This window comes from Lupinus angustifolius, chromosome LG14 (assembly GCF_001865875.1).
Source record: "Lupinus angustifolius cultivar Tanjil chromosome LG14, LupAngTanjil_v1.0, whole genome shotgun sequence".
Taxonomy (NCBI): Eukaryota; Viridiplantae; Streptophyta; class Magnoliopsida; order Fabales; family Fabaceae; genus Lupinus; species Lupinus angustifolius.
This window is the reverse complement of record NC_032022.1, coordinates 16,123,186-16,151,112: the sequence shown is the minus strand read 5'-3', so window position 1 is coordinate 16,151,112 and position 27,927 is coordinate 16,123,186. Positions and strand designations below refer to the sequence as shown.

At 34.0% G+C, this 27,927-nt stretch overlaps 8 protein-coding genes and 1 non-coding gene across 11 annotated transcripts; 4 read left to right on the top strand and 5 right to left on the bottom strand.

The window, feature by feature from the left end:
• Window positions 365–1,636, top strand: LOC109326429 (AT-hook motif nuclear-localized protein 7-like). Its single transcript, XM_019559113.1, has 4 exons — window positions 365–433; window positions 703–828; window positions 1,073–1,237; window positions 1,314–1,636. Exons 1-4 carry the CDS (start codon window positions 365–367, stop codon window positions 1,425–1,427), a joined length of 474 nt encoding a protein of 157 aa, XP_019414658.1. The 3' UTR covers window positions 1,428–1,636.
• Window positions 2,129–3,969, bottom strand: LOC109326079 (cysteine protease XCP2-like). Its single transcript, XM_019558732.1, has 4 exons — window positions 3,456–3,969; window positions 2,901–3,136; window positions 2,581–2,721; window positions 2,129–2,443 (listed from the first exon to the last, which is right to left on the bottom strand). Exons 1-4 carry the CDS (start codon window positions 3,913–3,915, stop codon window positions 2,228–2,230), a joined length of 1,053 nt encoding a protein of 350 aa, XP_019414277.1. The 5' UTR covers window positions 3,916–3,969; the 3' UTR covers window positions 2,129–2,227.
• On the top strand, window positions 6,203–9,545 carry LOC109327145 (monosaccharide-sensing protein 2-like). Its single transcript, XM_019560197.1, has 5 exons — window positions 6,203–6,284; window positions 6,372–6,932; window positions 7,386–8,263; window positions 8,532–8,719; window positions 8,944–9,545. Exons 1-5 carry the CDS (start codon window positions 6,203–6,205, stop codon window positions 9,386–9,388), a joined length of 2,154 nt encoding a protein of 717 aa, XP_019415742.1. The 3' UTR covers window positions 9,389–9,545.
• TRNAW-CCA lies at window positions 10,416–10,487 on the top strand. The gene has a single exon. It is a non-coding gene; the product is annotated as a tRNA-Trp (tRNA).
• LOC109327144 (outer envelope pore protein 21, chloroplastic) lies at window positions 11,585–13,223 on the bottom strand. The gene is made up of 5 exons (XM_019560196.1): window positions 13,084–13,223; window positions 12,933–13,007; window positions 12,707–12,859; window positions 12,539–12,637; window positions 11,585–11,866 (listed from the first exon to the last, which is right to left on the bottom strand). The coding sequence occupies exons 1-5, from the start codon at window positions 13,174–13,176 to the stop codon at window positions 11,783–11,785; spliced, it is 504 nt and encodes a 167-aa protein (XP_019415741.1). The 5' UTR covers window positions 13,177–13,223; the 3' UTR covers window positions 11,585–11,782.
• LOC109327143 (peptidyl-prolyl cis-trans isomerase FKBP18, chloroplastic) lies at window positions 13,930–15,217 on the bottom strand. Its single transcript, XM_019560195.1, has 6 exons — window positions 14,896–15,217; window positions 14,733–14,803; window positions 14,562–14,648; window positions 14,320–14,469; window positions 14,164–14,223; window positions 13,930–13,984 (listed from the first exon to the last, which is right to left on the bottom strand). The coding sequence occupies exons 1-6, from the start codon at window positions 15,152–15,154 to the stop codon at window positions 13,931–13,933; spliced, it is 681 nt and encodes a 226-aa protein (XP_019415740.1). The 5' UTR covers window positions 15,155–15,217; the 3' UTR covers window position 13,930.
• Window positions 15,848–20,126, bottom strand: LOC109326226 (MLO-like protein 9). Its single transcript, XM_019558924.1, has 15 exons — window positions 19,696–20,126; window positions 19,506–19,563; window positions 19,182–19,435; window positions 18,728–18,844; window positions 18,593–18,650; window positions 18,410–18,498; window positions 17,916–17,990; window positions 17,739–17,827; window positions 17,387–17,436; window positions 17,261–17,301; window positions 16,992–17,165; window positions 16,601–16,636; window positions 16,455–16,522; window positions 16,290–16,350; window positions 15,848–16,164 (listed from the first exon to the last, which is right to left on the bottom strand). The coding sequence occupies exons 1-15, from the start codon at window positions 19,861–19,863 to the stop codon at window positions 15,940–15,942; spliced, it is 1,563 nt and encodes a 520-aa protein (XP_019414469.1). The 5' UTR covers window positions 19,864–20,126; the 3' UTR covers window positions 15,848–15,939.
• Window positions 20,513–24,543, bottom strand: LOC109326229 (protein S-acyltransferase 21-like). Of its 2 annotated transcripts, none has more exons than XM_019558928.1 (10): window positions 24,393–24,543; window positions 24,191–24,304; window positions 23,946–24,072; window positions 23,536–23,723; window positions 23,307–23,375; window positions 22,844–22,915; window positions 22,595–22,723; window positions 22,421–22,501; window positions 22,151–22,357; window positions 20,513–21,752 (listed from the first exon to the last, which is right to left on the bottom strand). In XM_019558928.1, exons 1-10 carry the CDS (start codon window positions 24,435–24,437, stop codon window positions 20,823–20,825), a joined length of 1,962 nt encoding a protein of 653 aa, XP_019414473.1. In that variant the 5' UTR covers window positions 24,438–24,543; the 3' UTR covers window positions 20,513–20,822. The 2 variants fall into 2 exon arrangements, with proteins under 2 accessions (XP_019414473.1, XP_019414474.1); XM_019558929.1 differs by having other exon boundaries at window positions 20,513–21,737.
• LOC109326254 lies at window positions 25,488–27,483 on the top strand. Of its 2 annotated transcripts, none has more exons than XM_019558962.1 (5): window positions 25,488–25,629; window positions 25,771–25,843; window positions 25,926–26,022; window positions 26,506–26,592; window positions 26,987–27,483. In XM_019558962.1, the coding sequence occupies exons 1-5, from the start codon at window positions 25,578–25,580 to the stop codon at window positions 27,116–27,118; spliced, it is 441 nt and encodes a 146-aa protein (XP_019414507.1). In that variant the 5' UTR covers window positions 25,488–25,577; the 3' UTR covers window positions 27,119–27,483. The 2 variants fall into 2 exon arrangements, with proteins under 2 accessions (XP_019414507.1, XP_019414506.1); XM_019558961.1 differs by having other exon boundaries at window positions 25,489–25,629; window positions 25,735–25,843.

The window sequence follows — 27,927 nt, the reverse complement described above, 5'->3', positions numbered from 1 at the left end:
CACAGGTGGTGCAACTGAGTTGTGAAGTGATTGAATCATAATGTCGCCACAGAAATCTGAAGAGACAATGAAGAAGAGAGGATTGGCAAAGCAAAATGAGGCTAATGCTTCCAATGGATCTCCTTCTCGTCCTTTTGCTGTCATCACCGGTGATGCTTCAAAAAAACCAGGCAATAAGAAACAGCGCGTAAATGGTATGGTACCTGCTACTGTTGTTTAATATTCCATGAATGTGACCAACCTTGAGCTGTTTTTATTTTCAATTGCATGTTATATATACCCCCAAGTGATGAGAAAGGTTTCCTTTTGTTTCACCCCAGAAGTGAATAATCAATTTTCATTATATTTGATATATTATTCTTTTATGGAAAATCTTTGTGCAGAACCAGGATCTTCAATGGCAACGCATGTTATGATTGTGAATGTGGGAGAGGTATCTAATTATTATTATTATTATTATTATATGTTTCATATGCATGGAGCGAATTATTTTCATTTAGTTTTAGATACTTATGTGTTATTTTCATATTGATAATTATGCCTGAATTTGCTTGTTTTCCATGGAATGATTTTTGTCATATATTGTGGTTATCGATCTTGTTTGTAGAGTGGAGGGTGTTGTAAATTTGATTGTGATTTTTTAGGACTAGTGATTAGTTTCTGTTGGGACCAAATATTGATGTGTTATATTTTGGTATGCAGTGTATCAGTACGGAGATATTGGCCCTTTCACGGGATCTTGGCAGAAACATTTGCGTACTCACTGCCAATGGAGAAATTTCTCGAGTGAAACTACGCCTTCCTTCAAATGAACATGTGACTTATGAGGTTTATAAACATCCTACCAACTTTTATTTTTATCTAATCTTACCACAATTATGTATATTATTAGCCATTATTAGATCGATCAATTATGTTGTTAATTGTAGATATCATTTATGTGGTGAATTATGGAACTTTTCATTAATGCATACTTATTGCTGCTAATGATTATTCTATATTGACAAGTGATAGTGTGATTATGTTATACTATAAACAAGTTGGATAACCCTTGTGAAATTTGGTTGATCAGGGAGGATTTGTGATCCAGTCACTTGGTGGTTCATTGGTTTTGTTTGATGGTGGAAGTGGTCCATCGGGTCGATCTGGTGGATTAACTGTCTCATTTTTCGGGCCAAGTGGCCATCTGGTGGGAGGTGCAGTTGCAGGTGAAATGATTGCTGCTTCTACTGTTCAGGTATATATATATACATTTACTTATTCAGCTATATACATATACTTGTCACTTAGTTACCTAAACATGGTTATTGTAGGTAGTTTTGTTGAGCTTCCCAGGAGAATTTGGCAATGCATCCAAGGAGCCAAACAAAACAGGAAATTCATCTGCCCCAGCCCCACCAAAGGTTGATGTTGTTGATGGCGAATGATATGAAGAATGGAATAATTTGCAAATCTCAAATCAAATAAAAGCATAGGGAGTGGTACTTATATAGCCATTGTATGTACGTGTATGTATCTCAAAGTACAAGTGGGTTGGATATATGTAAATGTACATGGCTGTGGAATACTATTTCCTGTTGCTAATACTACTTTAGGTTATTGGGTTTCTCACAAACTAGTGTTTTTTACCCGTACAATGCAAAACTTTTACAATTTTTAATAGTCTTTTATGTTATAATTTGGATGTTATTTTTATAAATGTATTATATTATTATGCACTCATCCTATATCCACACACATCACATATATATGTGTGTGAGTTCTTTAATAATCACCATATATATGCGTTTAAAAATAGTTATAAAAGTTAAATAGTTTTAATCATGTATGTGAGAAGACATGGTGCTTGTTGAAGTATCTATAAGTTTTTTACAATGATCCAACATTACACATATTTTTTATACATATTTATATGATGTAGGCATATTTTATCCAAAATGCTTATGATGTAAGCATATTCTAGAAATGAAACTCATATAAGGCACAACCATATGATTCATTTTTTAATGCTCTATTTTAGAATTTTAGAATCAACTATGTTGTGAGAATAAATCTAGAAACAGCCGCATTATGATTATCAGTAAAGATTATTATATTATATTATATTGGAAGACATTACACTGCTTGAAAGGAAAATATGAAAATGGTGACAGTTGATGAAAAATAATAAGAGGGGCATAAGAAAAAAATTGGAGACAGAAGAATGGAGTGAAGAATAGAAGAAAAGTTATTTGGTCTTAGTTGGATAAGAAGCCATCTTGTAGATTCCACAAATACCCTCAGGCTTTCCAATGTTCCTCTTCATCCTTATGTATCCTTTCTCACCCCACTTTGATCCCCATGAATTTTTCACTGTTATATAATCCAACCCTTTTGATGTTCCATATCCAACAGCTGCTACACCATGATCTAGCTCAGTTCCGCAATGTCCATCAAATACACCCTACATTACATATATGATATATGGTAATCAATTTAACAAATCATATTATAATTAGTTTCTTCAATGTTAAGAACCATAAGTACCAAGGCACATGCATAACGCATATATATAACAAGTTGTTTATATTTAAACATTACCCCACTATAAAATTGGAAATCTTTGCTTGAAGCCTCTATGGCCACACTGAGAGGTTGGTTTGCAAGTGCCTTCAACAGGCTTTGTTCATTGTTTTGTGGCACGTCATGATACCCGCTAATGGTCACAACTTCTGTTTCTTCCTGTTGAACAAGAGTGAAATATATATGAGACAATTAAATGTTTTTCTATTACCTTGTTGGAACCATAAACCATTTGATATGGAAAATCATCACTTTTTTTACCTACACCCCTTTTTATACCTATTTTATAACCATATCCATAATAGTAATAGACTAATAGATGAAACTTGTTAGTTTACCTTTCTCATTTCACAAGTGCCTTCCTCCATAATATATGGATAATCTTCCTCTTTGTGTAATCCTCCATTTTGTACTATATAGGTGAATGCATAGTCCATGAGACCCCCATTGCAGCCATTGTTGTAAGTTCTGTCACAGTCAATCAGCTCTTGTTCAGACAAAGTTGTTAAATTTCCTGTCACAATCTGGTTTATTCCCTCAACCGCTACAACAGTGGAAAATGCCCAACAGCTACCTGCAATAAGTTATCATGTTCATCATTACCATGTCAGTATATGTTTAGTAAACATGTAAGTAATATCAATAACATATATGTGTATCAATAATTATGCTTGTTACCAGCTGAAAAATTGAACATTAGGTACTTAGTAGGTTATTATAGAGAAAAGTTTCTTTTACAACATTGGATTGGAACAACAATATTTGATTTATATCGGTGTGGTAAATATTGAGGTATAAGTTATTTTGAGATAGAATAGAAAAATGTGTGTAAAAGTGAATTGTTGTCCAAATTTATTGTAGAAAACTACAAATAAATAGGTATATATACTTACCACATGAACCTTGATTCTTGATTGGGGTGACAGCACCTTTCTTTCTCCAATCAACTGACTTAGGGAAATGAACATCTCTGTAAGTGAATTCCTGAGGGGACTCTCTCTTTCTAGAAGAGTCAAACTTGAGACCAAGGTACTTATTCTTAAACTCTTGGTGGCTCAAATCAGCAAACTCATTGAGCCCAAGCCAATAGTTGCTGACCACCTTGTTTCTGTCATCAATGTGCTTGAGGTTATCTTTGAAAATCTCAAACCTGAGCAATTTTTCCTCAATGGTCTCATAAATCTTGTCATGTTTTGACATCCATGATTGAAAGAGTTGAATGAGGTTATCCATGGAGTTTAAGTCCTCAGATGAATAGCCCAGAATTGAGAAATCACGTGCAGAAGCCAAAGAGGGAAATAGGCAGATGGAGCAGGCTAGGAGAAGTGTTATGGAGAAGGAGGAAAAAGGCATTGTGATAGTTACTTGAAATGTGAATAAGAGAGAAGAGTAGAAGGAAAGGGGAAAGGGGAAAGGGGTGAGGAAGAATGAGAAAGGTGAGTGGTATTTATAGGTTATGTTATAGATCTTGCTTTAAAGTAAAGTCTATTGCTTTAAAGTAGTCTTTAAGTAGGTTCTTTCAAATGGCTTTGCATCAAAGCATTAAATCGCATGCCTTAATCATATGAGTGTAGATACTAACTAAATATATATAATGAGTTAAGCTATAATTAGATAACAAAATGGGTGATGCATGAGTACCGTTTTCATTGTTCATGCAACCCCACTCTCCTTTACACAATTAGAATGTCAATTCCAAAATCACCTCTCCCACTCTAACATTTTCCCTTTCCAACCTTTTGCTGCTAATGCTTCAGGACAAACCATGCTCTGAATTAAATATATATAGCCAGTAACACATTCGCCATTATAAACTTATCAAAAACACTCCATAAATAAATTTTTAAAGTACCCATTATTTCATTAGGTCAAACAATTTATGTATAGACATAATTAATATCTATGATGCACAATCAAAATAACGGTATTTTACTATAAATTATATGCAAATTATTTGTTTTCCTGAATGCATTAGAACATTCTTTTTATACTAACAAGAATATTATTTCACCTTTATGGTAATGATTAATTCATTTTGAGTACCTAATTGTTCTTGCCAACAAATGTGTTTAGGAGAATTAAAATCTTAACATTTTAATCTTATTTAATAAAATTTCAGACCACTTGATCAATGTGTTATTGATATTAATAACAACGTTCAATCTGAACAACTAGGAAAATGAGACGGGCTACATTGATTCGAGATAGTATTGTCACATCAAATTTACATTATTAATGTATAGAGTATAGAAAACAATTTATGGGAAGATAATTAATTAAAAGTGTAATATTTATATATTATTAGTATAAAGATTTATATATATCTATTATATTATATATTATTTATTTAGATTACTTTTTTAAAAAAGTTAAAAATAATTAAATATAAATAATAAATTATATATTAAAAATATATATAATTTATGGATTATAAGTATATATATATATTTCTCATTAATTAATAGTATTGAAAGAGGAGGGAGAATCCTAAGGTTACCAAATTCTTGAAACGAGTCAAACTTGAATGCTTAATAAGTTAGAGAATCTAAATATTATGGTACGAAATATAAAAGAAGAAGGAAATTGGACAAAAAAAGAAAGAGAAAATATAGCAACCATGTCGGGGGAATTGGGAATGAACGTTTTCTGAGAATATGAAATAAATATTAAAATAATATGAAACTAAACCTTCTCCTAAAAACTGAAAAATAATAATTTAAATAATATATAAAAGTGTAGATACGAACTTCAGTTTTCTAATATTTTGTAGAGACGTAATGATGACTAATGAGAAATTTATTTTCCTCAAAAACAAAGTTAGGTTTAGGTATCCCCTACACATCAAGAGGAAATGGTGAATATTTTCATGCAACAAAATAATTTCAGTCAGATATTTTGTTGGTTCCATACGAAAGGGAACATTGATTTATTATAACATGAAGCATTCAGTTTAAACGTCCTACACGTAGCAATATTAATAAAATGGACATATTTTGTTGATGTCCTAAATATAACAAATGATTTAATACTCTGCTACTAAAGGATGACAAAAAGTGGTAATATTTGTTAAAATGATTGGTTACAAATGTTTAATTCTTTATCAAAAGATAAAAAATATGTTTGGTAGTACAAAAAATATATATTAAAATTTTCAGATTCATATTTATCAAAACATTTTTATTATGTGCCAGTAGGAAAGTTGGATTGACTTATAGTGATTTCTCAAGAGCTTGTTTAAACCTTAAATGAGAAGTTGATTTTCATCATTGTTTTCCTTTTTCATTGAATAAAGAAGAATAATTGAAAATGTTTTATTTCCATTTGGCAGTTCCATATTTAAGCTAAAATCTCCAAAAGAAAAAGATTGATTTGACTGAAAAAATGAATGAAATAATAAAAAGAAAAGTAGGAAAGGAAAGTAAATAAATAGGTAGATTGTCCATAGGAAGGAAAGTGTATAAAAGTTGTGATTCAACCCACCCTGCTAGAATATACTCATCCCAATCATCAATTATATGAATATTCAATGGTGTAAATCTATTTAACAATTTATATGTATTAAGTTTAAAAAACTTATCATTCCCCTATATATATATATATATCATATACACCATTTCTTTATTCCTTCTGCTTCTAAATTATGAAAGGTGGTGCCGTTCTAGTTGCTATCGCAGCTTCTATAGGTAATTTTCTCCAAGGATGGGACAATGCTACTATTGCTGGTTCGTACTCTCATCTCACACATACTATACTATACCCATTTTTTGAATTCTATCATGATCATGATCCATGCATGTTTTTATTTTCAGGTGCCATTCTTTATATAAAAAAAGATCTTGGTTTGGAAACAAGTATAGAAGGACTTGTAGTGGCAATGTCTCTAATAGGGGCAACACTAATAACAACATGGTCTGGGTCCATATCAGATTGGGTTGGTCGGAGACCAATGTTGATTATATCATCACTGCTATATTTTTTGGGTAGTTTGGTTATGATGTGGTCACCTAATGTTTATGTTCTTTGCTTAGCAAGACTACTTGATGGATTTGGGATTGGTCTTGCTGTTACTCTTGTCCCTGTCTATATATCTGAAACAGCACCTTCTGAGATAAGGGGTTCTCTTAATACACTTCCTCAGTTCACTGGTTCTGCTGGCATGTTCTTATCATATTCTATGCTTTTTCTCATGTCATTCAATGCCTCTCCTAACTGGAGACTAATGCTTGGCCTTCTTTCTATTCCATCACTCCTTTATTTCTTATTAACTCTATTTTTCTTGCCTGAGTCTCCTCGATGGTTGGTCAGTAAAGGGAAGATGCTTCAGGCTAATAAGGTTCTTCAAAGATTACGAGCCAGGGAAGATGTATCAGGTATTATTATATATATAGTATGATCCATTGTAATCTCATGTAGTATGAACCTTTCATTGCATAAACTAGTTTTTAATTTGTAAATGCTATTACTATTATTAATTGTACCATTTTTTATAGTTGGATTTGGATACATTTCTGTAGCTAGCATTGTGATCTCAGGAGATGTTGATCAAGGATCTTGAAATCTTTGATAGTGACAGGGAAATTAAATTGCATAGGTTTAGGGCATATTTCCGTTGAGTTTAATACTTTGGAATTGAAGTTTTCATTTTTTGATCGATAGATATGATAGTAAATGGAACTAAGAAATATTGCTTTATATAAATTTGTTATAATTAATATCTGCTATAATGTCTCAATGGTCTCAATGTATGTGCAATGCAGTTCTTCACATATGCTCTTCTTTTTTTGTTACTGTCAATCATGTCATGACTTGATTTACTCATACAGGCGAGATGGCGTTGCTGGTTGAAGGTCTCGGAATTGGAGGTGATACATGTATAGAAGAGTATGTAATAGGCCCTGATGATGAGGTAGGGGATGATCATGAACAAACAACAGAGAAAGATAAAATCCGATTGTATGGATCCCAAGCAGGCCTCTCTTGGTTGGCAAAACCTGTCACTGGACAGAGTTCTGTGGGTCATGTTTCACGCCATGGAAGCGTCCCTCTAATGGATCCTCTTGTGACTCTGTTTGGTAGTGTTCATGAGAAGCTCCCTGAAACAGGAAGTATGCAAAGCACTCTTTTTCCAAATTTTGGAAGTATGTTCAGCACAGCTGAGCCTCATGTTAAAACTGAGCAGTGGGATGAAGAAAGCCTACAGAGAGACAGTGAGGACTACACATCAGAGGCTGGTTCTGGGGACTCTGGTGATAATTTGCAAAGTCCTTTGATATGGCGCCAAACAACAAGCCTCGAAAAGGACATACCTCCTCCTTCTGGAAGTATCCTAGAAGGGTCAGGTGAGGCAGTTGATAGTACAGGCATTGGTGGTGGCTGGCAGCTGGCATGGAAATGGTCTGATAAAGGCGAGGATAGTACAAAGGAAGGAGGGTTTAAAAGAATATATTTGCACCAGGATGGAGTTCCTGGATCTCGACGAGGATCAGTTGTATCGATTCCCGGTGAAGGTGAACTTGTCCATGCTTCTGCCTTGGTAAGCCAACCTGCTCTTTGCTCCAAGCAGCTTATTAGTCAGCAACCAGTTGGGCCTGCCATGGTTCACCCGTCCGAGACTTCAAATGGGTCAATTTGGAAATCTCTTCTTGAACCAGGGGTTAAGCATGCATTGATTGTTGGGATTGGAATACAATTACTTCAGCAGGTAACGTGTGGTTGCTACTCATAATTTCCTTAATTAGATATGGTAGAAGAGTGGCATTTACTATTCTTCTCATTCATCATTTTCACCATGCACATTTCCTTTCACTTGTTAGCTCTTTTCTTTGCTTTGAGTATCTTGGAGTTACTAAGTTTGTATAACTTACTCTTCATATTTGAAATTCTCATTCTTTTTCAGTTTACTGCATCAACTTATTGGTTTATGACTTGTCATCAATGACTAACGCCTAATTGTACATGTCTTTTTACAGTTTTCAGGGATAAATGGGGTTCTATATTACACACCACAAATCCTTGAAGAGGCCGGTGTTGAAGTACTTCTTTCAGATCTAGGAATTGGGTCAGAATCTGCATCATTCCTTATCAGTGCTCTCACAACCTTGTTGATGCTTCCTTGTATAGGCTTAGCCATGAGACTCATGGATGTCTCAGGTAGAAGGTACACTCTTTCTTTTTCCTTCCCTCCCTATTCTGTTGTTTATTGATGTATCCTTCTTTTCATCTTTTTCCCCAACACAATTGTCTCAATTCATACATGACTAACTTAATTATACATCCATTTGTTGTAAAATATAAAATACATAATTTGTCCTTGTTCTCCTTGATTGTTCCAATTATACATCCTATTGATTTGTTGTGAATAACAAACTCCATCATTTGCAGGCAGTTGCTACTCGTTACAATTCCAGTGCTGATAGTGTCACTCCTAGTTTTGATAATTGGAAGCACAGTAAATTTTGGAAAAGTTGTGAATGCAGCAATCTCAACTGTTTGTGTTGTGGTTTATTTCTGCACCTTTGTGATGGCTTATGGACCAATTCCAAACATCCTTTGCGCAGAGATATTTCCGACTAGGGTTCGCGGCATCTGCATTGCCATCTGTGGATTGGTGTTCTGGATTGGAGACATCATTGTGACATACTCACTGCCTGTGATGCTTAGTTCTATAGGACTGACAGGTGTCTTTGCGATTTACGCGGTTGTGTGTTTCATCTCTTGGATATTTGTGTACTTGAAGGTGCCAGAAACAAAGGGTATGCCCCTTGAAGTCATCACTGAATTCTTTGCTGTTGGTGCTAAGCAGACTACTTGTGCCAAGAATGAGTGATAATCTTTATATACATGTGCAATTTTAGTTGCCAAACCCACCAGCTCTTTTTCTACATTATGCTTGTCATAAATTTATATGGTGGAGGTTTTCTTCTAGATTAAACATATAAATGTACTTTATTTTATCGTTTCATATAAAATTTTGCATTATGGAGTGGAAATAGGCTCCAGGATTAGACTGCAACAGTACATTCATTTTCATGCACTTATTAGATATTCCCATTAATCATTGAAGGCGCTTTGGTGAATATCTAGCTAGCATTGCTTCCCCAACAACAACAACAAAACAAAATACTAATTAAGACCTAGACCTATTTGTATTAGCTCCCAATTAGAATTACATATTACTACTATAATAGTTATTTATTAATTAATGCTGTCATTCATACACCTAACCAAATATGTCAAGCTTTTATATGCAGTCATAATATAAATTTTTATACTATATATATCGGTATATAATATATCATTCATATTCTTTTTTGGTAGTACTATGGTGTCTTTCATCCAATGGATAAGAAATTAATTGTCGTTTTCAGAGTGTGTGATTATCCTCCCAACTAATATTACTCACATGAATTTAACCGTTGACTTTTTTACCGATAATTTAGTGAGGCCTTTTACCGACTAACACTTTGTTAGTTATTTTTTTATATAATCAATCCAAATCCTAATTTCTGTAAAGTTAAGGCAGGAATATTTGTTTTTGTTCAAATGTTTTTTCCTTGCCTTTGATCATCCATTAATTAAATAGTATGTTCAAATAACTCAAAAATATGAATAGATATAGCAATGGGTACAAGGATCTTTGAATGCATACAAAAAATATCCACAACAGATTGAGTTTGGGTTCGTGCTTTGGATTCGTAGGTAAATGAAACTAGATTTTAAGACTTATTGTTGGATAGTGGCACCTTTGATCCTTCATCTTTAATACGCGTTCAGTTCCTTAAATCTTCAAATACACATTCTTCTCGAGAGAATTAATCGTATGCATGTTAAAGAGAACTTCGATATCATAAATTGGATCTGTGGCGCAATGGTAGCGCGTCTGACTCCAGATCAGAAGGTTGCGTGTTCGATTCACGTCAGGTTCATATTTTATTGTTGCTATTTTTTCAATCATGAAGTAGCATTGATGCATTATGCATTTCTTCTAACCATTGATTATGAGAATATTCATATTATAAGTTATAATGACCACTTGCAATCTCTTTATCTAGAAGGGTTTGCTTGCTAATTTACACCACCATTTATTCACTTGCAATGTGTCTTTCGACCTCTTCTTCATTCTTTCACCATTTCTCAAATGAGCATGGCAACACTTTTTATTTATTTGCATACCATGGGCACATGAAGTGGTAGTCATTTTCCTAAAAGTTGTATGCATCAGGTGCACCTCTCTCCCTCTCTCTCGTAGTCTTAGTTGACACTATGTTTTTATGCTAATTATTTACTAGCGACCACATGATTTATACCAAATGATTTATACTGTTTATAATTAAGGGTCAATATCAAGTCGTTAACCTTTATTTTGACGGTGGTTCAACATTATTGAATTTACTATTAAAAGAACATACACATGTATAGATTTGAGGAGTGAGTAATAAGGACATGAGTTATACTACTGAACCGTGAGACAAGGGTGAGTGCGTTACTTCTTTTCATTGCGCTAACATGGGCTTTTGTCAATCCACACGAAGAATGCAATTTGAGCCACGCATCGATGCACCTTACGTCGAATCCATACCCAATTGTAAACCTAATTTCTTTTTACAATGAGCGGATAAGAATCAATAATCCACAATTCCATAATTTAGCATTGGATCCTGATCTCTTAATTATGGGAAAACAACTCTATATTAATATCAAACTAAACTCTAATTAGAACTTTAAACTTTATATGTAAAATTCGTGCAACAACTTGACCATTCTAACTTGTTTGGTTAACAGTGTATTTGCAAGTGTCACCACATCAATGGTGTAAAACTTTTTTACTTTTACGCTCATGGATTAAAATTAAATTCTCATTTTATACTAGTTGTAAAAGTTACCTAAACCCTAAACAAACCATATTACATTTTGAAGTGTATTACTAGAGGGCCATTGATGTAATATGACTTTAGGCACACAATAGAGGCCATTAAATAGTGTTGCATCGTATTGGAGTCTAAATTTGTGCATTTCTTAAACATCCTCATGCAAAGGTAATTCTCATCACTAAATAAAAAAAGTTACACACGGTCTCATTTTTTTTTTCCTTTTTTGGTGGGGATTGAGAATCAATAAGTGGCCCAAAAGGTTGATATTTAATTGATTATAACAAAAGTAGAAGCCAAGTAGCTGTTAAAAAAATGACAAACAAGTCTGCAGAAAAAGGTCTCTGCTATTCTCACAGGTCATATCTCACATTCCACCTACCTTTGTGGTCTGCATTGAAGGTCCAATTGTTCTCCCTAATCTGCAGATAAGGAGCCTGAAAGGAGTTTTAACATAGAATGAAGCATTAAGATAATCATAGCATGGCAAAATTAAGGAACCAGCAACAACAGATTATAGTAACCTTGCTAGCTGCTAATTTCTTTAGACCGACACAAATTAATAGAAGGCTTACAATTAATTTTTTTATTTTTTACTAAACTGCACTAACCCATTGTCATTAATGACAATTCAATCCAGGTAAAAAGGATCAATTTCCCCTTCCACAATTTCTCTTCATAGTTTGGACTCATGACCTCAAATTGAATACACTTGTTGGATCAAACACTTTTGCTAGGCCAAAATGTATAGTTAATAGTTAGGGCTTAACAATGTTTTACTGAGGATAGTTAAATTTGACCTTAACTCACATGAGCCTTCCACAAAGGCAACATGCAGATTTTGACTAATGATAACAACAGAAAGAGTTTGCACATTATTTGAATGGGGAAAAAGATTTCCCTTCATTTGGATGCTGTGAGAGACTGGGGACAAAAAAAGTGGTGTTGGGCACATTAATGTTTCCCCTGGAAAAGGATAGAAACACAATCAATACAAAACTACCCTAGGCAATGTTACACTTGAAGTGATTAAAGATCTGTAATTGAATCTACTAACTACACAACTAACTACAATCTCCCAAGTTTAAGCTAGTGTTAACATGGCATACCTGTTCGAATACTTCGTAGCCGAGTCGAAGTCTAAGGTCTTGGTCCTTCTGAAAATTCAATATGCTCCATGACAACTCAGCAGCTCCAGTGGACTTCCTCTGCAAAGATATAATTAGTGAATAATAAATATAGTGAATAATAATATACAAGAGAGAAAGAGAGTGTACCTCTTTAAAGTCCTTGTCAACAACACAGCGACCCTTAATTTTAAAATTGAAGCGGTCATCAAGAGTCACAGGAAATGTTTTCTTAGCGCTTACAGTATACCTCAACTTGTCATGTTTATCATAATGCAATCCTAAACCAAGGCTTGCTGATAACTACAACAATTAACAAAATAATATTATTTATTGATAAGGAAATAGAAACAAATGAAGAGTCTCTCACTCTCACATTTGGATATAAATGTCTAATTAGGGCACTGTAAGAACTAGGTAGTCCAAATCTTGTATCAAGCTCTCCGTGGACCTGAGTTAGAGAAAACGTGACCGTTTAGTTAGTAAGAGAAAAGAATGAGAGAGAAATGAAAAAGAGTGAAGAAGACCTGGAAGAAGGTGTTGGAGTCAATAGGAAGTTTTTGTTTGGCATAGATCTTTAAAGCTTTCGAATCTCCTCCGTAACGAAGAGATGTCTCCATTTTCTTCTTAGGAATTAGGATAAACAGATAGAATACAACTTCATAACACTTAGGTAAATTAAAACCCGAACACATCAACCTGGACTCTCTTTTTTTATTTTTTGGAATAACACGCTTCTTATTTTTTACTCTATCAGCCCATTTCTGTAACATAAGCCCAACAATAATGATTTCATGAAAATTATAAGACTTACTTCAGAGTTTATAAACTCGTTTTCAAGTCTTTTATTTTCATCTACAATAAGTTCCTAAACAATTTCTATCACAATTTGACTGCTTATTAAATTTTTAATAACTAAGTGAGATTTTTTAATTTATCAAGAGCAAACGAGTCTCTGTATTTATTTATTTGAATTTTGAAGTACCCATATAAAACATAAATAAAAAATATGGTAAATGTGATACAAGAAAATAAAGGGATACAAAAAAGTGGAGGTAGTGTGGGCTTATTGGTTGGGATGGGGGAGCCCATAGTAACAACCTTTCTACTTTACATGTTTCCCCAACCATTAACAACAACATACAATGCTTATGAAATAGAAATGGGATCCAAATCATAGAATGAAATAGGGTCTTGCTTCATCCTCATGAGGGAATCCAAATCATAATTCCATTAAATAATCTTAACACAAGAAAAAGGATTGTTTATCACCCTACTCAAGAAGGGGAAAATGAATGGCCGTGGGAATAGAAGAGTACAAATTATTGTGAAGTTCTTCATAAGATTCAAGTCAAAGCTCATACACTTTATTCTTCAGGTAGCTACAACTTCCAAAAGCTCAACATTAAGTTCAAATGTAGCTCCAGGCTGCAACATCATACACAACTTTTAGTTACCACATGTTTAGGCTAATCATTTTCATTAAAATGCAACACAAATGGAATGGACCAATAGATAAGATGATACAAAATGAATGTTTCATCGAGTCAAAAATTGAATTAGCGACAACGGAGAAAGGAAGGAGATAACAATAAGAGTTATTTTACCGGAATCTCATTCATTCCTCTCTGGCCATACCCTTTTTCAGGAGGAACTATTACAGTTCGCTGCAAGCAATGAATGAACAGAACAGAACAATTATAACATGAAAACAAATGAAACATTACTAAACTTGAAAATGATGATAAAGATGTTAGGGTAACCTTTCCACCAACTCGCATTCCTTCAACAATTGAATACATAGCAGGTGGAGGTTTTGGTGATGCTTGTGCAGAAAATAGACCATTTGGATTATCTACAAAATCACGCTTCCTTTCTTTTCCTGGTTGAGCTCCCACCGTGAATTCATATGGCTTTTTTTAAGAGCAATGACGTTTATGCATCAGCACCACTAATATGAAATAACCCTCATAATATGTAAGAAATTTAGATTGAAGATTTGAACCTGAGAAATGCTACGATTTCCTGCAAGGAGTTTAGATTCTCGAGTTGATATAGCTGTAACTCCACGATATAGGCATTCAAAGTGAACCTGTGTGTTAAGGACAATTCACAACACTATAAATGAAGAAGAAAACAAAAATAGCAATTTCCCACTATGAACAAGTTAACAAACCTGAACAGTGGATCCATTTTCAGCAACTTGACCTTTTCCCTCTTTCAAATCATAGTATTTCAATCCATCAGCTGGAATCAAACATGACAAAAAGCGAATAGATAAGCAATTGATGTTCCTAATCGAGAAATGGATAAAGGTGAGTGAGTAAGAAGTAAGTAACGTGTAGTAATGTAATCATCAATGGGAATGTTCTTGTTTTTGCGTCTCTCTCTGATGGCCTCAGCTGGCGGTGGAGGAGAGAGCCAAACAGCACCGTTGAAAGGTGAAGATGAAATCAGAAGCAGCGTCGACCTTCGAGAAATTGAAACTCTGGGATTTGAATTTGGATTTAGATTTGAATTTGAATTTGAAATTGAATAATGATGATCGCTCCATTTATCTAGCAACAATTTAGTAGTGTAACTACAACTGCAACTCATTGCTCATGTTCACTCCCAACTTCTCATCACCTCTGCTTTTATTTTAGTCTATCCACTCTCTACACAATTACTCATATACCCTTTTCTATTTTCTTCCTTCTCTTTTTTCTCTATCAAAAAGATCATGCCTCCATGCACCAAGCCAATTAAATTTTATACAATAATGTATAAATATTAATTTTTGTTATTACAATTTTTATAATTAAATAAGATTTTCTAATTGAATGGGGACACCAAGTAAGACAAAAATAAGGACATGTCATTCCCATGGCTTTTTTTCTCACTTAGATATGATGCACTAGGTGGGGAGGAAAACTTGTTTAGACACATCAACCTGATTTGGTGTACAAAATTGAGGAGGAGGAGGGCATGTATATTTCGAAAAGTGAGACAGATATTGGCTTATCTTTCAAAGAAACAATAAGAATTTTTCTTCATTTTATCCTAATTTTGATTTTTGTATAGCACTAATTATTTTTTAATTATAAAGATGGGGTCCACAAAACATCATGAATTTGTGGGCATAGACATATATAAGTAATACTTTGCTAGAGTTTACAAATATTTATTTAATTACTCTAATTAATAATGTGATTTTTAATCATTTAAAGAATTGATTAGAAACAGAAATACTAGTATTAAATGAAAGTACTCTCCTCATTTACAATATATAATAATCTTTCAATTGCTTGTCCTTGTAATATGGTGCATTGCTGCAATCACATCTAAACTCTTTGAAGTATTATATATGTTGTTGTTTTGATAGTGATGGTTCTGAATTCTGATTATAATCCTTGGTGGGTTTGTTCAGTCATCTGTGTTTCTGTTACTGCAATGTTAGAATAAGCATTTTCACTTGCACGTGGTGAATGTCTTGGGCTCCCACCCAATGTTCTAATTTCTGTACCACGACCCTTTGAATTTGCCTTCTTCAGAGCATTCTTATGCCACTTTTTCAGTGCTCTAGATGTTTGATCATCAAATATTGACTTCTTCATTGTTGATCCCATCTAACATTACCACAACAAATTTCACTTGTATTATTAATGAAAACAGATAATGTTTTCCCAAACCAAACATGTTCAACATGAAAATGTTTCCATATCTTATATGTTGTTGGTTCTAAAATCCATACCTGAGTAACCAGCGCATAGAGTGGAAGTGTGACATAGCTACACACGATTTGTGCTCCGACCCTGCCAAATATATAAGTTTAGTATTTTATAGGATACTACATTGTAAGCACTATCATGAATTAACATTGGCAATTCAAGTTCAAGATAACTATTCCATGACTTACCCAACAGCAACTCTGAAATACATCAATTTTTTATTCTCGTAAAAGCAAGAATTCAAGCCAAACTCATACTGCATCAGAGAGGAAGAGTTTTAAGGTTCCAGAAGCAAAACAGTTGTCACAAGAAGACACTAGAAACAGTTCATTACCCACGTCCAGCAGAAAAATGTCAGCTCAAATGCATTCTGGACATGTAAAACAAAGCATCAAGTTGCAACAAATTCTTCAAATATTCATCATAATCTCAAATTAACATATTTATCAAATATGCAATTACGGCACAAGCTATTTATTAGAGGTTGGCTCACTAAATGCTTGAACAAGTTCCTTTCTTTACAAGCCAAATTTGAGCTTTAAATGTTTGACACAACTATGCTCACTTATATCCCTAGTGGCCACGATATTGTAACTTATGCCACCATATCTTGATTGCAATTGTAGTCACATTGGTTTTATTTCCAATTCTGCTAAAAGCAACATACCCATAACCACAATTTAGCTACTAAAATTGTTATAATTAAGATGGAGAACTACTTATACCTGAAAGAGGACATAATGAATGAGATAAAGAACTAACTGAGGCCATTGAAACCAAAAGTACTTGTCAGAGACTTGCACAAGAGGGATACCCTGCACTACAGCATGCCTTTCTTTTATGTCAAGTGCCATTCGAGTTATAATCGCTTGAAGCTTTGTTCCAACAGACAGAACCACCTTCAATTCATAAAACCATTAGTCCTCTATTATTCCCTCAAGCTCAGACAAAAATATAATTTGGCAGTGAACAGTGAAGATATATATATGCTTACGGCTAGTGGAAGAAAAGACAACCCAAATGATGCGTGCCATTCTGAAAAGAAGTTACCAATTACATTCTAATTGAATTTGAGTGCCAATTTATCAAACCAATTGATAATAATAGGTCAAGGACAAACCATTCACATTTACAAGCAAGAATAACACCACTGAAGCCCAAAGTATTGGACTGCAAAAATCATGAATATATACATTAGAAAAAACTTCAGACTAAAAGATTAGGAAATACATATACTCTAAGTGTGTTCGGATTAGATTCACATTAACTAGTGCTTTTTAAGGCAAAAAAAAAACTGATGTGTGCTATAATCTATTTTGTCAAGCATGCAGCAGCCGAAAGAAACATCTGATTTTGGTTTTCAATAGGGTTTATAACCAGATATAATCTGAAATAAACACACCCTAACAATCATAACTTTGATGAAGCTAAAGTACTAATAACACATTAGACTGAAGTGTTGGCAAAATTACCTGATTCCCACAACTACCTTAAAGTCATCTTCTAATGACCTTTTGATGTACTTTTGAAAATCAAACTTACTTCCAGGTGCTAGATGGACCTACAAAAATGAAAATAGGATGTCAATGTATGAAAAAGAACAAACAGTACAAGCACAATAGTGATATTGCATTGGAAAAAATACTAACAGACACAAATCCATGTCGCATGGTCAAGTAGTCTGCCCTACGAACAGATCTGATAAATTGTCGAAAGAAACATACCTGAAAATTGACCATTAATATATTATAGACCATGAATTGAAGCAAAACATGAAAACACTAATAAGTTTGTAGTGTATATATTGCACTTCTTGTACATCTATATCTCAGAATGTATATTCCAAGTTGCTTTATATAAGGTGGTGTGAAATTTACATAATATAGTTGGGCAGAAAATGATAGTATGGTGCTTTAGTCAGGAACCAACCTAACCTAAATATTTACTTGTAAGTATACCAAGAATTGTCATGACAAAACTACATATAAAAGCACACAGCTTAAGTATGTCTCTCAAAGAATTACTCATAAAAGAATAAGTTTCTACACCAAAACATAAGTTTGAGCTTTTGGCAGTGGAACTTTTCTGGACCAAAACAGCTTAATAATATATATTGGAAAGAGAGGTGTGAGTGGGTACTTACAAAATAGAAGGAAACTGGTGTTTTGGTCCAGAAACTGCTGTGATCCCTCACAAATGATGTTTCATGAGTAAGCCTGAATCTTCTGGGATCTGAACAATCATTACACACCAAGTTAAGAATTGAAGATGTCAAAACTTGAAGCATGAAAATGTACATTATATTATTCATGAGACATTGATGTACCATTCAAGGCGTCTTCATCAACGAGATGGCTCTGTTCCCATTGCTTCCATGCACGAATCTGGCCTCACAAAAGATATCATAATTAGTTCTTCACAAGTTAAATATTAATGCGTGCATGAATGAATCTATAGATACCTTAGCTCTTCCAAGAGTCATTGTTATGGCACTGTATATCACATGGAAGACAGCCAAGAAGAATATGAAAATGTGTAACTGATGCAACCCTCCCACGGATATAAGAGGCTCAGATCCCTACACAAACTCAACAACCCAAAAGTGTTCAATTCCATCAGCTTTCTACAAAGATGTATGCTGCAAGCTGAAACTTCATCACAAGTGAAAATGGAAATGGAACCATTAAAATACTGCTATATTGAGTAATTAAATATGGAATTCTTCAAAATTTAAAACAACAAAACGGGAAACGCTGACTAGTTCCATTAAGCTTGGTTAAAGTGTAACATATAGAAAACTGAAAGATTCTGTTTTCCAATGCAAATTTACCATCAGCATGACACTACATGGAAAACTTCGCTTACAAAGAAAACAAGGTGAAGATTGGTTTGGTAGAGAGAGTTTATTTTTTTACCAATTTACACTCGACAAATCCACCACCACCAGCTAGAAACCTACGTTCATATGACAAAAGCCTGCGACGATGTTCCGCGGCTTCATTCTCACCACCACCACCACCCGTATCGTGCCCTTCCTCTGGAGGCCCATGTGACTTCTTCCGACTACATGGTAACATTTGATTTGCATAATACTGAGGAACACACACTTTAGAAATGTAGGATTGGCCAAATGTTAAGAGCAATGAAATAAATCCCAAAACCATAAGCTCTGCAAACAAACAACAAACAAATTCTTATTCATTATTAATGACAACATGACAAGTCTAATTAGTGCTTACCTGCTTTAATCTTTTCAAGAGCTTCCAGCAAAGCAAGCTTCTTTTTTGCTTCAAACACCTTAAACATTATCGAAATGTAGATTCATTAATCCGAATCATATCATAGATATTCCACAAATGTGTAACATTAACATGAATCTATCAAATTAGAAACAAAATATAACATTACATAAACTATATAAAAATGTACCTTTGCGAATTTATGTATAAATTTCTCCAACGATATAGAAATGATAACGATAACTGCACAAACCATGGCGACAGACCACGTAGGTGTCTCCTCTAGAGTTCTGTTATCAGTGTGACCGTGACCACCTTCGCCGCCACCACCACCACCACCACCACCACCACCAGCCATGTTCAATTATTGGCTTATGATGATCACAGAGCTTGTTTAGTAATAAAAAACCGTGGAGGAGTCAAATAATTGAAATGCATATATTATTTTGTTCCTTGTCATGCATTGGTGTTGATGCAAACATGAATGAAACCTTGTGTGTTTACTATGTTGCATCAATTTTAACCACCGCAAATGAACGGATCTGCAATGATTAATATGTTTCCTAAAATAGCACCATACACTACCATGTAGCCATGTACCACGAGTAGTGTCAACACAATAATACAAAAACGGAATATAAAATACTCACTACTATACACTTCATGTTGGCCTCCTCGTCTTATACATTATATATATTATTATATTATATTTACATATATAAAGAAAAAAACTTCTCTAGGATTAATTTTCTATTTTTTATTGATTTCAATTTTCCATTTCTCCAAAATATGTTTCTAGGGTACAAACCTTTCCATCTCTATGTGCTACTGTTTTAAAATAGTTTCTTCATGGGCAAGTCAACTTTTCCATCTTGATATTATTGAGTGAAAAATCATTTTGGTTAACGTTTGTACTTAATTTGTTGTACTAAGTAAATAATCTCTTTCAAGCAATAAATTTATGAAGGTTATGATTCATTAGCCTGAACAAATGGAATCACGAAACAAGATTAAAAAGACAGTCATTTAAAACTGCAAGATAATCTGTTTACGAATTTTAAAATTAAAAAAAAATTGGCTTGATAAATCAATGCTCAAGGATTCAATGCAGCCTATGACTATGACTATGAGATATCTGAATAGTCTCTTTTTGGGAGAACATGATATGATCCTGTTGGATGGAGAAAGATACATGTTTTATTTTAAGTAATCACTGAACCATCCTACATGGTACATGGTACATGGTACATGGTGGGTCCTTATATGAAAAGGCTCTCCACCAGGACCATATTCTGTTCAGGTATGATCCAAATTGGTCTATGTGAACTTGTTTTGCTGGGAATAACCCGGAACAAACACCGGAAGCTGGCCACCTCTATGTGATCTACCTTGCTGAATATCCCTTAATGTAGGATCTCCATCCGGAATGCCGGCTACTGTGCTGCTATTTCTTGTTGCTGTAGTTTGATGTTCATTCACAACATGACTACTGAAAAATATAGAGCGATCCGTGTATGTTAACTCTGTTCCAGAAATCTGTGCACTACCCTGGCCTCTGGATGAAGAGGTGACAAAGCGCCCGGCTGCTTGATCCCAAAACACTGATGATGGTCTTCTATTCTCTGAGACAGGTAAGGTGTTACTTCTCATTGATACATGTGCACCGTTATCGTCAATTGGGTTTATATTTCCTTGGCTCTCTTTAGCAGAAGATGAAGACTGACCTCCCAAAGGTTGTTGATACATGGGGATAAAATGGTCTCTGCTCAAACCTGGTCTCTGCATTGTTGAAGGAGTTAAGTTGGAGACTTGAGAACTGCTAAAGTTACTCATACTGTGCTGACATGAATCTATATCTTCCTTCCTTCCTTGACTAGTAGGATATGAGCTCTTAGAAGGAGATAACCTGGACATCCCTGCTGTATCATATTTGTTTTTGTTTTGAAACCCTTCATTGCTGATTGGGCTGCTCCTTCCACTCACATTGCTACTGGATAAATGATCAGCATCATATGGAAGAGATTCAGAACCAATCAGGCGAAGCACAGATGATGATGCCCTAGCTTTGGCAGCAGCCTTAGCAGCCTCGTTGGAGTCCAATTTGGCAAGTTTCCATGCACTGATTCGCACAGGGCGCTGGTTAATTTTTTTCCCTTTGTCGGGTACCTGTATTGCATCGGGATCAACAGTGGATGGTAGGCTTCCTGGCTCCAAATGTGGTATAATTTCGTCCTGCATATCCAAGACCTGACAGTTAATTAACCAGCTAAAGAAATAACATTATGGCAGAAACTAAACTTGCAATGCACATAATATCTCTTGTGACAATTCTTATTGAGCATGCAATGCATTTAAAAAAAGCACTACTCCTGTCTTAACCGTTTCATTCTAGCCTTCTATAGTTGTATATGTAACGAAAAATAAAGCACACACTGTCCCAAAGAACAAGGACTACTTGTAATAAAGAGTGATAGCATTCTGTGTTTTGAGAATCAGTTTGTTCCAATCAATGACTCAAGTCCCCTTTCTACCTCTCACCACAACTGTCCTTATGTAATGGCCAAAGATATTGATAAATGTATGCTTAAATGAGAATCATAGCCATATCCAATATGACTCAGGCTATTGTGCAGTGATGGCAGTACCTGATGATCCATAAAGATTCTTGGAGGTGTACACCAAGCACCTTTGTGTTGCAAACTCATTCCAACAGAGCTTCTTCCACTTATTGTAGTGGCAGCTGAACTAGTAGGAGATGATGGTAAACTGTGCTGTTCACCCCCATCAACTGAAGGCCCAGACGGTTCACTTAGGGTTCTCATGGCAAGGACATACTCATATGTTGTGATACCCTGTACATGGAAATGTCAGCTTAGAATATACATTTAAGTAGCAGAAAAGGTTAATGAACATACCTTTCGGATCAGGATCATATGGAAAAAGAACAATTCTCCCAGAAGTATGGTCCCGATGAAAGAAAGTGCTGTGCATATGGACTGTGTAAGGATTAAAACTTGTGTAAGTTGAATTAGTTAATCTTACATAAAAATGGAGAGTAAAACTAAAAACGAACAAGAAAGTGAATGTACCACTATGATAACAAATGTGACCCTAGGGAAACCATCTCCAAGCTTTTCAGCTATCTGATTCTCTGTACCCCTCTTATCAACAAAGCATCTGACAAGCACAGCAATTCCAACTCCACATTCAAGCATAAGCTGTGACAGGCACAAACACAAAGTAAGGCAATCACATAACTATAAGCCACACAAACGAGGTAAAATGAGGAAAGGGGTGAGAGGAACTAGATTTAGGATAAAAATCTTTCTGCAACTTACCCAAACTAGACTCACTGCCATAAGGCACATGAACGAGATGTAATTCTTCCTTCCAACACAATTGTTCAACCACTGAAGAAAATGATGAAAAAGTATGATAATAACTTTTCTAACAATCTAAATGTTAAATACAACAAATAAGCAAGACATCAAGTGCACACTGCATCTCAAGTCCTAAAGAACTTGTAAATGTAGTCTACTTCTGGATAATTCCATTGACATGATCCACTGTGAAATTTGCAACTTGCAAGCGTTGAAAGAAAAAAAATCAGACAAATGATAAGTTTGAAGAGAAAATAAACTTTTGAGAAAGGGTGCTAATAAGTGGAAAAGTGATCTTTTAAAATATTGATCTGGCCTTTTTATTGACAATTTCTTATTAGTAATTTAGTATAACAGACTGTTAGACCTGAGACTCGGGTGCTACAAAGATGAATTAGGATCAGGTTGAAACGAAACTTACCCGACAATGATGATCAAATCCATCAACACATTTGTCACATTTTCTGCAATGCTTACTGAACTTATTCACCTGCAAAATATAACTAAGGATGTATAGAACCAAACCAAATTGCATTCTACAAAACCCTCTCATTATATATCCTTCTCACTTTATTTGACCTTATTTTTTGATTTTCTGCTTGTTATAGGAGATATGGAGACAAAATAAGCTTTTCTAGAATAACGCCTACCTCAGCATTGCACAAAGTACAGAACAAATTATCTGGTGACTCTCCAGATTGTTGCTGTGCAATGATATCTTCGTTACTGCGACAATCTTCTCGAACAAGGAAACTACAAAGGAAGCATCCAAGTTTGGAGAACCAATTTGAATTGTGACGTTCAGACATTTCTTCACCCTTTAATCCTATCTTGGGTTCTGCAATATAAAATGCAAATCCTAAGAGAATGATAAACTACCAAATTTCACTGAAAAGTGCCTAGTCAACACTGTTACTACTACACATTGTAATTCATTCGAATGCAACGTTAAGAGTTACGATGAGGTATGACTTCAATCCGATATGGTGACTAAACTTAAAGTATGAAAACCATATCTAACTATCTATAGATATTCGGTTGATAGCATTGAAAATCGAACCTGCGAACTCTTGATAATGTTTTGATCCATTCTTCGATTCTGAGGACTTGTCAGAATCACCAAATAGTCCTAAATCAGCAGGATCAATGGCAGTGCAACGAACATAGAGAAGGCATACAGATATAACCTGAAATTAAAAAAATGAAGCATGGGTAAAAGAATGAATATTGAATTATAAAATTGAATATGTATATATAATATAAAAAGATTTAATATCTATAAAGTGATATAAGAATAGCACTTACCAGAATGGAATAGAGAGCAAAAGCGAGATATTGAAAAAGGTGGTTCTGAATAAAAGGAGCTAAGAAGGCATAATATGCAATGGATAAGAAGAAAAATGCAGTAATTGCAAGAAGCTGTTGTGAAAGAAAAATAGTATGAGAAGTGAATATTAGTTGTGAAGTTGTGAATGTAAGAATGTAAAAGTGAGAAATAAGAAAGTACCTGGAAAGTATGAAAAGGGAGTTGCCATCCATGACGCCTAGACATAACAACAACAAAAACAACAACAACAACCTCAATGTCTAATACTCATGATGATTTGTAACAAGAGAAAACAATGTTTAGGACTTTAGGATAAGAAGAAGAAGAAGAATTTGAGATGATTAATATTCACTCTCTCTTACACTCTTACTCCTATCTCCTATTCATATTGCTGCTTCTTTTACCCAATACTGGCCTAGTCTTACTTATATGCACGTATAATAAACTCACACCACATTCTATTATACCATTGGAAATATAACTCTTGGATTTTTAAAACTTATTCAGCACCAACTTCACAACCTAAGTGCCTTTAGTTCTATAACAGGTTACCTTATCTAAGTTTATCAAAACAACGTTTCTATGAAATAAACAGAAAAATATGTATACAATAATATTCTATCATATATTCTAATATTTCAGAAATGGGATGTTGCAATAGCCAAGAACCATGCATATGAGTTCTTACTTCAAAAATTTCTATGAACCTTATTATAAGTGTCCTAAAGTCCAAGATGTTAGATTTGATGCCTTAATAATACAATTGAAAATTTTCTCATTTCATAACTAATTCTACTTAAACATAATTAAAAGTTATTTAAAACATATCCTCAATTGACTTCAGCCTGTTAATTTAGTTGAAGTCTAAATTAATTTTCAAATTCTTCATTTTTACTCAAGAAAAAAATAATATTGGAAATGTGTTTTATAGTAGGCAAATATTTTTTTGTTGCAAAAAGTAAGGGTAATGAAGTAATTTGATAGATGATTAATGATCATGCCTCATTTTTTATTAAATTAATTAATAATAGGTAATTAAGATTTAAAAAAGAATTAATGAATGAATGATTGGTAGGTTGATATATGGGATGAAAATCATATATGCTCATTCATGTCTCATTTGATATCCAATGAGAAAACTTTATTCATTTAAAAAATATAAATTAATATCTTAATATTATTTCGTGAAGTTTGATTAGTTTGGAATACCATAATAAAATTGGACAAGTGATCATTTTGAGATATATGATATCCCATCTCCAACCTTGTTATCATAGAAGCATTATCTAAGAAAATACAATTTAATTTTTACAATTTTGATCATCAAAGAAACTGAATTGAAATCTCTTTCTCCTTCATCCATCCATGGCTACTGCTCTTTCCACTCCTTTCATTCTGACAAACTCTCCTCCTACTGGTATCTGTATATCTCTTTTTCTCTCTCATATTTTATTATTATTATTATTATTATTATTATTATTATTAATCTAATCCATAAATATTCTCTTTCTTCATATCGTAGCACTATCCATGAATAACTTGGTGAACATGAAATCAGCTTGTACCTTTTCATTGAATCTAAATCGTCCTCGAAGAAAGCAACCATCTTTAACTGTTGAAGCTACATATAGGTATTGTTCTCTCTTTCTACTTTCTCTCTGTCTCAACCATCTTTAATAATTACTTAGATCAGTGGTTGTTATGGAATGACAGTGATGGAGGAAAGCCTAGCAGTGCTACCGTTTTTGTTGGCGGCTTTGTCTTCGGAGGATTAATAGTTGGCACACTTGGCTGCGTCTATGCACCTCAGGTAATAATAACTCTATATCCAAATTAAATTATATGCTTATTCTTAATGTTATTCTTAATACAATTACAATATTCTTATTCAGTTTTTACTGTTCTGTTTTTTGTTCTTATGTACCAATTTTTTATTGTTAGAGAGATGTAGATTTGTGAAAAAAAGTACATGTTGCGGGAGTAAAGTAAGAATGATGTTTATCCTTGTGAGAAAAGATAGGTGTTGTTCTTATTTAATAAGGAATTGTAATACATTATAAAACAATGTGTTTGACTTAAATAATAATGAAGATGATATTTGTTGGTGGAGATGCTCTTATTCCCTCTTACTCATATACACCCATCCTAATAACTAGCTAGTTTCTGTTACATATATCTTTATAATATGTTAAGAGAGAAGAACATGCTTTACAATTTTTCTTATAAATTTTTATGCTGCAAACTAGGATTTCTTTTATTTGTTGAATATTAATAGCTATTTACTCCTCCACAGATCAGTAAAGCAATAGCTGCAGCTGATGGGAAGGAGTTAATGAAAAAATTGCCAAAATTCATATATGATGAAGAAAAGGCCTTAGAGGTTAACATTTGCTTGCTCTTGATGTATTCTTCATGTTTGTCTTGTTACTGGCATTTGCGAAATTTAATCCTTTTGTCTCCCTTTGCTTCAATTTCTTGTAATTAATGTTGGCTATATATCTGCAAATGAATCTTAGTTGATTAGTTTTAAAAGTTTTGTCAATTTTATCTTTTAGACTTATTTGCCAAATTTATACAATGGTTGTCATGCAGGAAAACAATTTCCTCATGGCATCCTGTTTTTAGCATAGAATGTTGCAAAAGTTTCCATGTCCTAATATTATACAAGGAATTACTTCTTGGAGGTTCTTATGTTACACTTGCTCTTCTGCTGCAACATGATGGGGTATAGTATACTTTACTGGCTCATGATATTTGGTTTACTTGAGTTGCAGAAAACACGAAAAGTACTAGCTCAAAAGATTGAACAACTAAATGCTGCCATAGATGATGTTTCTGCTCAGCTACGGTCCGAGGATGCCCCGAATGGAGTAGCTGTGAACTCTGAAGTTGAAGCTGCTACATGAGACTGTTTCTTTGATGTCATGGAACAGTTGCCATCACTAAGAATCCCGTTGGTACAAAATGTATTTGGATCTCATGTAATATCTTTCCATTCCTTCTTAGTAATAAACAAAGTGGTCTTCTTTTTATGGCTGCCTATGCTATGCATAAATAGTTGTTTCTTTTGGATTCGTGTGGTCTTGAACAATGTTTGAGCCAAGTCCTATTGTTTGGCTGATTTATTGTGTACTGTCAACTGTTTTTTGTGAGAGGTTGCCATGATACTTAAATTTCTGGTGGTTAACCTTATCTGGTTTCATATGTTTAAAACAATCAATTATTAGTGATTGCTCTAGATAATGAACAATATCACTTTGGTTTCTCCATACTAAGATCTTGTCACTTATGCAGTAAACATGAAGCGGATGATAACTATATGTTTATGATGTAGTACTTAGAGACCATTTAAACCTAGTGCAACAAAAAGTAGTTGTTATAATTTGATTCTAATCTTGGTTTTGCCAATGCACTTCATCATGCTTTTTGAATTTTATCATGATTTGTCTAGAATGGACAAAGAATCAATTTTGACTAAACTAATTGAATGAATTGAGATAACAAAGAAGTATAACAGTTACAAGTGTTTGTTACTCCCCGGATCCTCCTCTTAGGATAAAGGCACCTCCTAGAGTGAGGAGAAGTATATGGCAAAAATGCCTCAATTTCCTTAGAGTTAGTTTAGAAGTTAGATTTTTTAGGGAAAGAGAAAGTTTAGAAGCCCTGAAATACATTTACGAGATGACTTACAAGCCTTCTCTTTCTCTTTTTTCCC

Bases quoted from the DNA above. Each gene is read 5' to 3' on its own strand.
- LOC109326079 (XM_019558732.1), bottom strand. From the start codon at position 3,915: ATGCCTTTTTCCTCCTTCTCCATAACACTTCTCCTAGCCTGCTCCATC. The intron at 2,722-2,900 runs GTAAACTAACAA...CTTGTTCAACAG, and splicing joins GCACTTGTGAAATGAGAAAG to GAAGAAACAGAAGTTGTGAC. The intron at 2,444-2,580 runs GTAATGTTTAAA...TATGTAATGTAG, and splicing joins ATTTCCAATTTTATAGTGGG to GGTGTATTTGATGGACATTG.
- LOC109327145 (XM_019560197.1), top strand. From the start codon at position 6,203: ATGAAAGGTGGTGCCGTTCTAGTTGCTATCGCAGCTTCTATAGGTAAT. The intron at 8,264-8,531 runs GTAACGTGTGGT...GTCTTTTTACAG, and splicing joins GAATACAATTACTTCAGCAG to TTTTCAGGGATAAATGGGGT. The intron at 8,720-8,943 runs GTACACTCTTTC...CATCATTTGCAG, and splicing joins ATGGATGTCTCAGGTAGAAG to GCAGTTGCTACTCGTTACAA.
- LOC109326229 (XM_019558928.1), bottom strand. From the start codon at position 24,437: ATGTCTAGGCGTCATGGATGGCAACTCCCTTTTCATACTTTCCAG. The intron at 23,724-23,945 runs GTTCGATTTTCA...TTTATATTGCAG, and splicing joins ACATTATCAAGAGTTCGCAG to AACCCAAGATAGGATTAAAG. The intron at 21,753-22,150 runs GTACTGCCATCA...ATTAACTGTCAG, and splicing joins GAATCTTTATGGATCATCAG to GTCTTGGATATGCAGGACGA.
- LOC109327144 (XM_019560196.1), bottom strand. From the start codon at position 13,176: ATGGAGACATCTCTTCGTTACGGAGGAGATTCGAAAGCTTTAAAGATC. The intron at 13,008-13,083 runs GTCTTCTTCACT...TCTCTAACTCAG, and splicing joins ACTCCAACACCTTCTTCCAG to GTCCACGGAGAGCTTGATAC. The intron at 12,860-12,932 runs GTGAGAGTGAGA...TAATTGTTGTAG, and splicing joins TTAGACATTTATATCCAAAT to TTATCAGCAAGCCTTGGTTT.
- LOC109327143 (XM_019560195.1), bottom strand. From the start codon at position 15,154: ATGAGTTGCAGTTGTAGTTACACTACTAAATTGTTGCTAGATAAATGG. The intron at 14,804-14,895 runs GTTACTTACTTC...GTTTGATTCCAG, and splicing joins TGATGATTACATTACTACAC to CTGATGGATTGAAATACTAT. The intron at 14,649-14,732 runs GTTTGTTAACTT...CTTAACACACAG, and splicing joins AAAATGGATCCACTGTTCAG to GTTCACTTTGAATGCCTATA.
- LOC109326429 (XM_019559113.1), top strand. From the start codon at position 365: ATGGAAAATCTTTGTGCAGAACCAGGATCTTCAATGGCAACGCATGTT. The intron at 434-702 runs GTATCTAATTAT...TTTGGTATGCAG, and splicing joins TGATTGTGAATGTGGGAGAG to TGTATCAGTACGGAGATATT. The intron at 829-1,072 runs GTTTATAAACAT...TTGGTTGATCAG, and splicing joins ATGAACATGTGACTTATGAG to GGAGGATTTGTGATCCAGTC.
- LOC109326226 (XM_019558924.1), bottom strand. From the start codon at position 19,863: ATGGCTGGTGGTGGTGGTGGTGGTGGTGGTGGTGGCGGCGAAGGTGGT. The intron at 17,828-17,915 runs GTTAGTATTTTT...TCATTTTTGTAG, and splicing joins TGCGACATGGATTTGTGTCT to GTCCATCTAGCACCTGGAAG. The intron at 17,302-17,386 runs GTTTGTCCTTGA...ACTTCTTTTCAG, and splicing joins CTTGCTTGTAAATGTGAATG to AATGGCACGCATCATTTGGG.
- LOC109326254 (XM_019558961.1), top strand. From the start codon at position 25,578: ATGGCTACTGCTCTTTCCACTCCTTTCATTCTGACAAACTCTCCTCCT. The intron at 25,844-25,925 runs GTATTGTTCTCT...ATGGAATGACAG, and splicing joins ACTGTTGAAGCTACATATAG to TGATGGAGGAAAGCCTAGCA. The intron at 26,023-26,505 runs GTAATAATAACT...ACTCCTCCACAG, and splicing joins GCTGCGTCTATGCACCTCAG to ATCAGTAAAGCAATAGCTGC.